Source organism: Silene latifolia, chromosome 6, assembly GCF_048544455.1.
Source record: "Silene latifolia isolate original U9 population chromosome 6, ASM4854445v1, whole genome shotgun sequence".
Lineage (NCBI taxonomy): Eukaryota > Viridiplantae > Streptophyta > Magnoliopsida > Caryophyllales > Caryophyllaceae > Silene > Silene latifolia.
In genome coordinates this window covers 62,921,943-62,933,907 of record NC_133531.1, presented here as the reverse complement: position 1 = coordinate 62,933,907, position 11,965 = coordinate 62,921,943, and the positions used below count along the sequence as shown (strand labels likewise).

The following is an 11,965-nucleotide window of genomic DNA, read 5'->3' as shown; positions in this document are numbered from 1 at the left end:
CTTCTAAGTCTCATCAGCACCTGTTTGAGGAGTGTGTCTACAGCAAGCGTATCCTTATGGGGATGGCACAACGTTGTAAGGTATCTTTGCCTACTGGAGATATTTTGCAATGGATTTGGCAGCAAGCGTGGTCACAGGTTAAGAGGGGTATTCTCATTTGCTCTTTTATGGCCTGTTACTACTTCATATGGAAGCAAAGGAATAGAGTAAGATGTGAGCAGATCCTTGGACACCCTGATTTTGTTTGTAAACATGTTTACCAGCTTGTTATGTTGAGGATTAATGTATTTAGCAACTCCATTCTGGGTAGGGATAGGATGTGGTTGTCTAATACTGATTTGTGTAAGTAGAACTCTTATTCTCATAAATTGTTTTATGTTAAAAGGTAGGTTGTAATAGCCTTGTTTGAGCTTAATGGAATTCTTACATTTCATCAAAAAAAAAACAGGATTCCTTTCCTCTCAAACATCTTGCACGTACATGTTGTTTCCTTTGATTCGTTATTGTGAGCAACCTGCATTACAGTGTAGTTATTTCAAAAGGCAAACATAGTTATTATATAGTTCAACATGAATTATTTTATGCAGACTAGCAATGAACACCAAGGTAGAAGTCCATCAGTTTTTTTAATGTTAAAACACAGTTATTGTATTCTTTTATCACAATTATTGTATGTTAAAGTAAAAAGACAACTATGTTTATAAAATTGAATAACCTGAAATATTCTATGCTTCCTGTAGGCATCTTCAACACTTATAATGTGCATGTTTCCTTGCTCAGAAAATCCCCTAACGGCACACGAACAAGGAGCCATTTGCACTTGCTCTTGGAACTCATAGAAAACAGTATGTGTGTAGATTTTAGAGGCATGTTTCTCAATCATTGTCTTAGAAGAAACCTGTGGCAACGTGCTGTCACTTGCAGCATCAAGAAATCTCTGATTATAGCATTGCTGTTCCATTGCACTCTGAAAACGCAATCAAAATTCTACAAGTGTGCCATCTATGCTCTCAAATCTTTTGAAATAACTGTTTTGACTCTCTGATCTTTGTGTAGTTTTCAAAAGGCAGCCTAAAGGCAAATCCCTAAAGTAAGCAGGTATCCATTTGTGCCTTTTGCCATACATGTATGTCAACCAAGTATTATCATTCAACTCAAAGTCATTAATCACTTGAGACCATTTTTCTTCAAACTCAATGGGTTCCAAGTCAGTATCCCAAACAACTGCACATATTCGCTCAACAAAGTCAGTCTCGTTACAAATCTGTGGCTCAAATTTATCGGTAAGTTTTTTCATTATATGCCACATACAGTAGCGATGTGTTGCTTTCTTGAATACAGAACGCACCCCGAGTTTAATTGCCGGATCTTGATCAGTAAGAATGCACTGAGGTTCCTTGTTGCCCATACAATCAAGGAACTTCTTAAACACCCAAATGAATGACCCATCATTCTCATGATCGACAAGTGCAGCAGCAAAAGTCACCGATTTTTTGTGGTTGTCAACACCAGTGAATGGGGTGAAGGCCATGTGGTACTTGTTAGTACCGTAAGTAGGATCAAAGGTGATGGTGTCCTCAAACAAGGAATAATTCATTCTTGCTTGTGCATCTGCCCAAAAGATTCTAGCCAAACAGTTATCCTCATCAACTTGATAAGCATAGTAAAAGCCATCTTGTGATTCAGAAAGCGCCTTTAAATAATCGAGAATCATGTTAGCATCCTTGTCACCTATGTAACATTTAATATTTCTTTTGAAGTTCTTGAATTCTGTTAGAGATGCACCAATGTTTGCATACCCATTTGATTGTTCCGCAAGAATTCTAAATGTCTTGGTAGCCCCAATGTTGAGTTTACAATTGTTAACAATTGTCTGCTTAATGTAAAGGTTAAGTGTTCTTAAATTTTTCTGGAATTCCCTTTCTTTGAGTGAGCAAAGTCTGTGATTATGACCTTCATAAAACGTATAATGGCATACCCTATTAGCTCCTTAAGGTCATTGAATACAGCATAAAACCGTATTTTTGCCTTGCAACCAAATCTTGTTATTTTTGTTTTCTTTGGCTCTACAGATATTTTCCCCTTCTTTTTCTCTTCTGTGTTTTCAAATTCAACAGCAGGTTTGAGTTTTTTTGCGATCCTCTTTGAATCCATGTCTGTTGCAGACCATTGATTTTTTGTCTATCAGACCATCACAGAATCTTGTTTGTGTGTACTTTCTTGGTATGAAACCACAAGCCACAACATATAAATTGTAAAACTCTATTGCCTCCTCCAGCTTTACAAACATTAACCCCAGAGCAGGCTTGAAACCATTTTCTACCATCCTACTCCACTCCTCACTGCCACCTCGAGTATTGTTGGGGTTGGTGTCCTTAACAGTTAGTGCAAGGACTTATAAACCTCTAAAAGGATCAAAGGGCATACTTTTGGTATTATTATCAGTTGATCCACGTTTATCAATAACGGTTGGCTTGCTAGATAAGTTTGACGTTATTGTCATACAGATGGCGGTGATCAACTGGTCCCTAAAAGTCACACCTATAGGATACGTCTTGAGTGATGTGACGGTATGAAAATACAGTCATGTAGATGCCAAATTTGACTAACCAGTTAGTCTGAGTTATTTGACTAATAATTAGTCAAAATGTGATGTTGAGATGTTATATTTAATACGGATTAAATATCATGGGCCAAAGGCGAATTAACCAGTTAATTCGTAAATTTAAATATAAGCGTTTTATATTTAATTAAATGTGTATTGAATATAATTATACAATACTGTTTTGTCGGACATGTATTAAGAATTCAACTGACCCGTATTATTAGTTGATGCCTTAATTTCCGATAACCGATAACAGTTTATAATGAAACCGCGTCGTATACACTTAGTAAGCTATGGACCGGACCACGAGTTTAAGAGAAGAGGAAATGAAAAGCCCATTTCCCTCCTCTCACTCGGTTTGGCCGAGAATCACAAGACAAAAGGGGAGTTCTCTCCTCTTGTCTAACCTAATTCATTTGCTAATCAAAAATTAGGGTTTTTGGGAATTGTGCCTCCCAAATTCCGGATCTCTCATCCTACACAAACTCACAAAATAATCCCCTCGATATTGCAAGGCAATTAGGGGATTATCTCTAGCACAAGGGCATTACTCGGATATCTTGGGTGCAACGATTAGGAGGAGATCTAGCTTGATCTCTCATTGCCTTTTGCACTAGGACCGAAGGTTATTTCTATATCTTTATCGTTTTCATCTTGTTTTTCGTTTTATGACTATAAACTACATGTAAGTTTTACGTTATAATCCTTAATTCGAAGGGTAGTATACGGATATTAACCCACAAGTGGTATCAGAGCGAGGCCACGTAAATTTTTATATGTGTTTTTCATCAAACGATTGTTGAAACGATGAATTTTGGTTAATATTTTGTCTCGGCACAAACTGTTTTTGGCTCGGCAAAAATTTTTTTTTGCTGCGTTTTTTGTGTTGGTTTTTTGCCTTGGGATCCGTGTCTTGTATACATGGATCGATAATTTTTTTTGAAGCAAATTCCACTCGGCTGGAATTTTTTTCTTCTCAGTTTTTCAATTTTTTTTGCACGGCTGTTCTGTTTTTCGTGCCATGTTTCATTATTGTTATCGATTTTATCTTTGCATATTATTTTGTAAACGATATTCAAAATAATGTGTTAAAGATCTATCAATTGCTATTTCATTTCTATACGGATTAGGTGATATCGCAATTGGTTTTGATCAAATCGATAATTGTTTGTATAAAATTTTGATAAAACCGTGTGGCATATTGGTCTCGACATTTCTATATGTCACGGCCTGTTTTGTGCATTGGGAATCGTGTCCAGTTTACACGGTTGTTTTGTGACGATTTCATGTTTTGTTTTTCAACTCGTTCTTTGCGAATTGTTGTTTTAAACGATAATTACAACAACAATATGTGAAGAACATGTCAATTGTAATTTTGTTTTAATCCGGATTAGAATAAATTGCAATTATGTTTAATCAAACCGTTTTGTTTTGATCTTTAGCTGCTCACAATTTTGAGCCGTTTTTTTTTTTGATGCTCTCGGTATCTTAAAGCATTTAAAAAAAAAAAATTTTTTTTTTGGGCACTGTCACTGTTCACGATCAGCAGTACAGTAAAAGAAAAAAAAAAAAAATTTTTTTCTGTTTTTTTTTTTCGGCCCTTTTATTGCATAAAGCGTTTTTTTTATGCTCTCGCTTGATTAGTGAAACGGTTCACCCACGTAATATAAAGTTACTTTAAAACGATTTATTGTAACGGATTATCTCGGATTAAAATTAACTTGACTAAAGCGGTTTTGTCATGTAATTTTAATTATCTTTGGTGGTTTGGATAAAAAATTTAACATAATTACGGAATTATGTCACGAATAAATTTAATTTAGTTGATGCATTTTATTTATCGTTTATTTTGAATGTTTTGAATGCCTTTTATTACGTATTTAATTATTTTGCAAACGGTTGTAACTTAGTGTGGCCTTAGTAGAACGTGTTACCGTAATGATGGAACACGGTCTTGGTTGTATTTTGAGATCTCGTATCTCCATTTTATTTCTTTTAATTACAGTTTTTATTTAGAATGTAAATAGGTTTATATTTGTAAATTTTAAATTGTAATTTTTGAGAAGACTAAAGTTGGAGACCGGATGCTCACTCCCGCTACATGGATCAAGATGGAACATCAAGACAAGCTTCTCGGGTCCAACGGTGGATTCCAAAGTTGTTTTATGTTTTGTTTTACTAGGATAGGCCACACTAGGAATTTTTATTTACGTATCGCATTCATTTATTTATTTTTCGTAACGATAACATGCATCATATTCCGCCTAAATACCAAACCACCTAATTATTGCATGAAAACTGACACATATAGAGGTCACGAGTTAGTTTTCATTGACATTCTCATGTCACATGTTTTTAAGCCATCACCTAAATTGATTCATTCACGCAGACGCTAGTTATTCGTTCACTTAAAATGAATTATAATTAAGTTGATGGGATCTTCCTCGTATAAACCAAAATTGAGAATGGTCTTTATAGGTCAAACTCCAATGAGTCCCTTCTTCGTCGGTAGGCATACTATGACCCCTTCTACGTCAGGTAAGTTGGAACCGATTGACCTATTTTATCTCAACACTATGGTCACTCGTACGATCCTGTGATCATGGTGGACTATAGATAGGATTTACAGAAATCTATCGACCAAGAGTTCTTCCGGAAGAATTAGCTAAACAGTTGGCTTATCAATTTACAGAAATTGAGTCTTGGGATCACTTGTATCATTCTTGAGGGAGATCAATTATGCAAGTGCGAGAGTCTACATGTTTAAAATGAATTTTAAAATAGACTTAAATCACCTCGATGAGTTGCTTATTTCGTTTTGTTTTTCCTTTCTTTTTCAAAGTGTAGATCACGATTTTAAATCGCTAAACAACAAATGTCTGGTTCAAGTGATAACCCAATGCCAAGTGCCACATTGGACCGTGAGTCCCGGCTTCTGATCTTCATGAATCGGATGAATCGGTCTACTCGATCAAGAATGATGGATCCAACTTCGCGGACTGGGAGGCGGCATTACGGAATGCTGCCGCTGCTGACGGGAAGCTCAATTATCTCTTAGAGCCCATCCCGGCAAACCCAGGTCCCACGGCTAGAGCTGCTGAAATCGCCAAGTTTAACGATTTCTGTATGGAAGCGGGTGCGATTAAAAACGTACTCATTTTTGCAATGGAACCCAATTTGCAGAAACGCTTCATAGCCCATGGTGCAAACAAGATTTTCACCACGCTCACCAAGGAATTCTCGAAAGCACCGAGAATCGTGACTTATGAGCATACCACTCGCTTCTTTGATGCGAGACTCCAGAAGGGCCAACCGGTTAGCCCACACATTCTCGGCATGATTGAGAATGTCGAGAAACCGAGACCTTTAATCGTAACATCAGCGAGAACATTGTCATCGACCGCATACTTCACTCACTCCACGATGGTTATTCGCAATTTAGAGCGAATTACTATATGAATGATTTGAAGAAGACTCCCCATGAACTGCACTCCCTCCTCGTACAGACCGAGAAGGACATGAAGTTCAGTGGGAGCATGAAACAAGATGTTCTCGTTGTGTCAAATAAAGGAAAGGGTAAGGGCAAAGCTCGAGCAAACCTAGCGAGGGTAAGGCGAAGTTCAAGAAGTCGGGCTCGGGTAAGAGTGGTCCTGGTGAGTCGAGTAACTCATCGGGCGCGACAAAGAGCAAGAAAGATAACATGGAATGCCATCAACGCCACATGACCGGGCATTGGAGACGCACATGTCCTGTTTATCATGAGGACTTAAAGGCAGGTCGTGTTAAACCCGTTGGTATGTCTTCTTCTTCTACTTTTATTCATATGATTGAGATTAACCACGCAAGTTACGGAACTTGGGTACTTGATACTGGTTGTGGTTCTCATCTGTGTAATCATGTGCGGGGGCTCAAAACATCGAACCCCTCGTAAAGGGTGAGGTGGACCTGCGTGTTGGGAATGGAGCAAGAGTAGCTGCCATCTCAAAGGGGACATATGTGATCCAGCTTCCTAGCGGATTTGAGTTATCATTATATGATTGCTATTATGTTCCTAGTCTTTCGAAAAACATTATTTCGGTTTACGCACTTGACAAACTTGGTTTTTCATTTGTAATAGAAAATAATGCTTGCATTTTCTCTTTACACGATATGATTTACGGCAAGGCAGTCTCCATGAACGGAATTTATGTTTTAGATCAGACCACGGAAATATTACACGTAATGAATAAAAAGTTAAAGGTTGGTGACAAAGATCAAACGTATCTATGGCACTGCCGTATGGGACACATTAATGAGAAACGCGTAAAACAGCTCATCAAAAATGGAGCTATCTCGGCCTTTGATTTTCAATCATTTGGCACGTGTGAATCATGTCTCATCGGTAAGATGACTCGTATTTCCTTCAAAGGTGTTGGAATGCGCGGCTGGCTTGACCTATTAGGGCTCATACACACGGATGTATGTGGTCCTATGTCAATCACCGCACGAGAAGGCTATAGGTATTTCATCACTTTCACGGACGATTTGAGTAGATATGGCTATGTCTACTTAATGAAGCACAAAAGTGAATCCTTTGAGAAATTCAAGGAATACCGAATAGGTGCGAAACCTATTAGATAGAAAGATTAAAACACTACGTTCGGATCGTGGTGGCGAGTATCTTTCTCACGAGTTTGATCAACACCTAAAGGACTGGGATTGCCCTACGATTAACTCCACCGGAACACCTCAGTTGAATGGTGTGTCCGAACGGAGAAATCGAACTTTACTTGATATGGTTCGATCCATGATGAGTCACACGGTTTTACCGATTCATTATGGGGTTATGCTCTTTGTCGGCGCTCTAATACTTAACAAAGTCCGTCTAAAGTCATTGACAAGACTCCATATGAACTATGGAAGGGAACGGTCCCTAACTTGTCCTTTATACGGGTTTGGGGCTGCGAGGCTTATGTCAAGTGGAGACACGAGGATAAGCTCGGCCCGCGATCGGTCAAGACATTATTTATAGGTTATCCTAAAGGAACCCTTGGTCATTACTTCTATTCGCCAACCGAACAACGTGTTTTTGTTGCGGCTAGTGCGACATTCTTAGAGAAGGAATTTCTCGAGAATGCAAAGAGTGATAGAACCTTCGACCTGTCGGAGGTTCCAGAACCAAATACCGAGCAACTATTGGAGGAACCAATTCCTTCAATCCCGGCTGCGTTAACATTCCCCGAGGAACCTAGGAGGTCGGGAAGAGTCTCTATTCCTCCGGACAGATACATCGGTATGGTCGAGGAACATGACATAGATGACGTTCTACTCTTAACGAGTAGTGAACCCGCAACCTATAAAGGTGCCATGACCAGTTCTGACTCAAAGCTATGGCTTGAGGCCATGCAATCCGAGATGGACTCCATGTATGAGAACAACGTGTGGGATCTTGTTGACTTACCTGCTAAGGTTCGTCCCCTTCAATGCAAATGGCTTTACAAGATAAAGCATTCCGTGGAAGGTCAACAAGATATCTACAAAGCACGACTAGTTGCTAAAGGTTTCACCCAAGTGCCAGGTTTGCACTACGATGAGATTTTTGCACCCGTAGTCATGCTGCGTTCCATTCGGATTATCTTAGCGATTGCCGCTTTTCATGACTATGAAATTTGGCAAATGGACGTGAAAACCGCCTTCTTAAACGGCTTTTTGGAGGAAGAGTTGTACATGGTACAACCCGAAGGTTTCATCGATCCAGAACATCCTAAGAAAGTGTGCAAGCTTAAGCGTTCCATTTATGGACTTAAGCAAGCATCAAGGAGTTGGAATCATCGCTTCGACCAAGTGATAAAAGAAAATGGATTTACTCGATCGGTCGAGGAACCATGTCTATATATCAAGTCGAGTGGGAGCAAGATTGTCTTCCTAATATTGTATGTTGACGACATACTCCCGATTGGGAATGACATACCTCTCTTATCTTCGGTGAAAGTATGGTTGAAGAACCATTTCCGGATGAAAGATCCGGGTGAGGCACAAAGAATTGCAGGCATCCGTATCTATCGAGATAGATCACGTCGGATGTTATCTCTCGATCAGGAGTTTATATAGACAAAGTCCTAGAGAGATTCAGCATGACTAACTCCAAGAAGGGGTTCCTTCCTATGGCTCCAGGGGTGCATTTGAGCAAGTCTCAAGCACCAGAGACACCGGAAGAGAAAGAGCGCATGGCACGGATTCCTTATGCTTCGGCAATAGGATCTATCATGTATGCCATGATATGCACACGTCCGGACGTGGCATATGCATTGAGTATGACAAGTCGATTCCAACAAAGATCCGGGTGAATCACATTGGTGGGCTGTCAAGAACATTCTTAAGTACCTACGGAGGACTAAAGATTGGGCTTTGACTTATGGAGGCGAACAAAAGCTATGCGCAACCGGATTCTGCAGATGCTAGCTTCCAAACGGATCGAGATGACTCGAAATCTCGATCTGGATTCGTTTTTACTCTTAATGGCGCTATGATCACCGGAAGAGTTCGAAACAAACTTATACAGATTCTACGATCGAGTCCGAGTACTATGCCGCGTCTGAAGCAACAAAGGAAGCGATATGGATGCGTCAATTCTTACATGGGCTCTCTGTAGTGCCTAGTTCGAATGACCCGATCACCATCTATTGCGATAATAGTGGTGCCATCTTCCAAGCTAAGGAGCCAAAGTCTAGCAACAAGTCTAGACATGTACAACGGAAAGCTCATCTAATCCGGGATTACGTGGAGCAAAAGGAAGTAGTGATAGAAAAGATTGCTACAGATGATAACATAGCAGATCCTCTCACTAAAGCATTGCGACAAGATAAGCATGAAGGGCACGTTAATTCCATGGGAATTAAACGTGTTCCTGAGTTGTAGTACTTTTTTATGGATTAGATTCATTCCCGTTTGTACTCTATACGACATCATCGTTTTGATATTTTATATATATATTTTGTTTTTCATGTGGAATTGTACGACAATTTTGAACACCACAAAGTGAACTGAACAAACATTATAGTTTTTAGTCCTTAATTGCCCACATGAGCTGATAACTCTGGCAATTATTTTGTGACGTTGGTTGATGGTGGGTTCAACGAGCCATAAGTCAACCGGTTGACTGACCAATCACAGAGGCGAGTTATACGGATATCTCGTAGGACACAATTGTGACATCGACGTGGAGTCCTAAATGTTTTACAACATTCGTTGCCCGGTCGTGGATAGGACTTCCATGGTGATCCTAAGAGTCGATTCTTTTAACTATCGACTGTCTCTTGAGACTAAGGCAGATTTTGGGTGACTTTGGTTTCTTTCTCACGGTCATCCGTAACAGGGGGCCAAGTAGATTTTTTCTGGGTCATTTCATGCTATGCTTAGATCGGAAGGAGTTCGAGTTGAAGGAAATATTCAGCCTTTATCGGTACTCGATATTTCTCGGGGCCACTCGAGGAGTCAGAATCGAAATGCATGGCCATGCTCGGATACGGATCCGTATTATCGCTTAAGTTACTCTCTAGTCGGGAAACCACTCTAGATACAGATCGATTGTAAAATACGACCTTTGCGGATCCGGATCCGCAAATTGTTTTACATTGAGTGGGAGAAATTTTAAATGAATATGAGAATCGGTTATCGCACATACACTTGTACGGACAAGTGGGAGTTTGTTGGAGCTTGTGTCCTCCAGTTAGTGCGGATAACGTCATTGCACATACACTTGTACGGACAAGTGGGAGCTTGTTGGGGTTGGTGTCCTTAACAGTTAGTGCAAGGACTTATAAACCTCTAAAAGGATCAAAGGGCATACTTTTGGTATTATTATCAGTTGATCCACGTTTATCAATAACGGTTGGCTTGCTAGATAAGTTTGACGTTATTGTCATACAGATGGCGGTGATCAACTGGTCCCTAAAAGTCACACCTATAGGATACGTCTTGAGTGATGTGACGGTATGAAAATACAGTCATGTAGATGCCAAATTTGACTAACCAGTTAGTCTGAGTTATTTGACTAATAATTAGTCAAAATGTGATGTTGAGATGTTATATTTAATACGGATTAAATATCATGGGCCAAAGCGAATTAACTTGATTAATTCGTAAATTTAAATATAAGCGTTTTATATTTAATTAAATGTGTATTGAATATAATTATACAATACTGTTTTGTCGGACATGTATTATGAATTCAACTGACCCGTATTATTAGTTGATGCCTTAATTTCCGATAACCGATAACAGTTTATAATGAAACCGCGTCGTATACACTTAGTAAGCTATGGACCGGACCACGAGTTTAAGAGAAGAGGAAATGAAAAGCCCATTTCCCTCCTCTCACTCGGTTTGGCCGAGAATCACAAGACAAAAGGGGAGTTCTCTCCTCTTGTCTAACCTAATTCATTTGCTAATCAAAAATTAGGGTTTTTGGGAATTGTGCCTCCCAAATTCCGGATCTCTCATCCTACACAAACTCACAAAACAATCCCCTCGATATTGCAAGGCAATTAGGGGATTATCTCTAGCACAAGGGCATTACTCGGATATCTTGGGTGCAACGATTAGGAGGAGATCTAGCTTGATCTCTCATTGCCTTTTGCACTAGGACCGAAGGTTATTTCTATATCTTTATCGTTTTCATCTTGTTTTTCGTTTTATGACTATAAACTACATGTAAGTTTTACGTTATAATCCTTAATTCGAAGGGTAGTATACGGATATTAACCCACAAGTATATCTCAATCCCAGATTATGGATAGTATTTTCTCCTGTTTCAGACGCAACGGTAGGTGTAGACAAAGTTGTTGCATTGGTAGTATTAATTTCAATGCCTGGAAACATTAAAACAAGAGAACTATTATGGTATTATTAATTTTAATATCTTAGATTCTATACAAAACAAAACAATATAATCTCTGCAGCAGCAGTTATTATAATGTTATAATGCAATTATTGTATTATACAAATCCAATTATTCTATCAGAGGGGGGAGCTTTTTAGTGAGGTTGGTAGCCTAGTCCATCACAATGCACACACAGTTATTTTAATGTAATAGTAAAGTTATTTCATTATTATATAATAGTTATTATAAGGATATTTTTGTCAGATCTTATAAAATAGTATTTATTATGAAAAAAATAATTTCTGCTACAGCAGTTATTTTAATGTTTTAATGCAGTTATTGTATTATACAAATCCAATTATTCTATCAGAGAAGGGAGGGTTTTAGTGAGATTGGTAGCCTAGTCCACCACAATGCACACAGTTATTTTAATGTAATATTAAAGTTATTTAATTATTAAAGAGTAGTTATTGTAAGGATATTTTTGTTAGATCCTATAA

At 38.7% G+C, this 11,965-nt stretch overlaps 2 protein-coding genes across 2 annotated transcripts; both read right to left on the bottom strand.

The window, feature by feature from the left end:
* Nucleotides 1-433: 433 nt before the first annotated feature.
* On the bottom strand, nt 434-961 carry LOC141588155 (protein FAR1-RELATED SEQUENCE 1-like). Its single transcript, XM_074409609.1, has 2 exons — nt 716-961; nt 434-514 (listed from the first exon to the last, which is right to left on the bottom strand). Exons 1-2 carry the CDS (start codon nt 959-961, stop codon nt 434-436), a joined length of 327 nt encoding a protein of 108 aa, XP_074265710.1.
* Nucleotides 962-979: 18 nt separating this feature from the next.
* Nucleotides 980-2,154, bottom strand: LOC141588154 (protein FAR1-RELATED SEQUENCE 5-like). The gene is made up of 2 exons (XM_074409608.1): nt 1,954-2,154; nt 980-1,873 (listed from the first exon to the last, which is right to left on the bottom strand). Exons 1-2 carry the CDS (start codon nt 2,152-2,154, stop codon nt 980-982), a joined length of 1,095 nt encoding a protein of 364 aa, XP_074265709.1.
* Nucleotides 2,155-11,965: the final 9,811 nt, after the last annotated feature.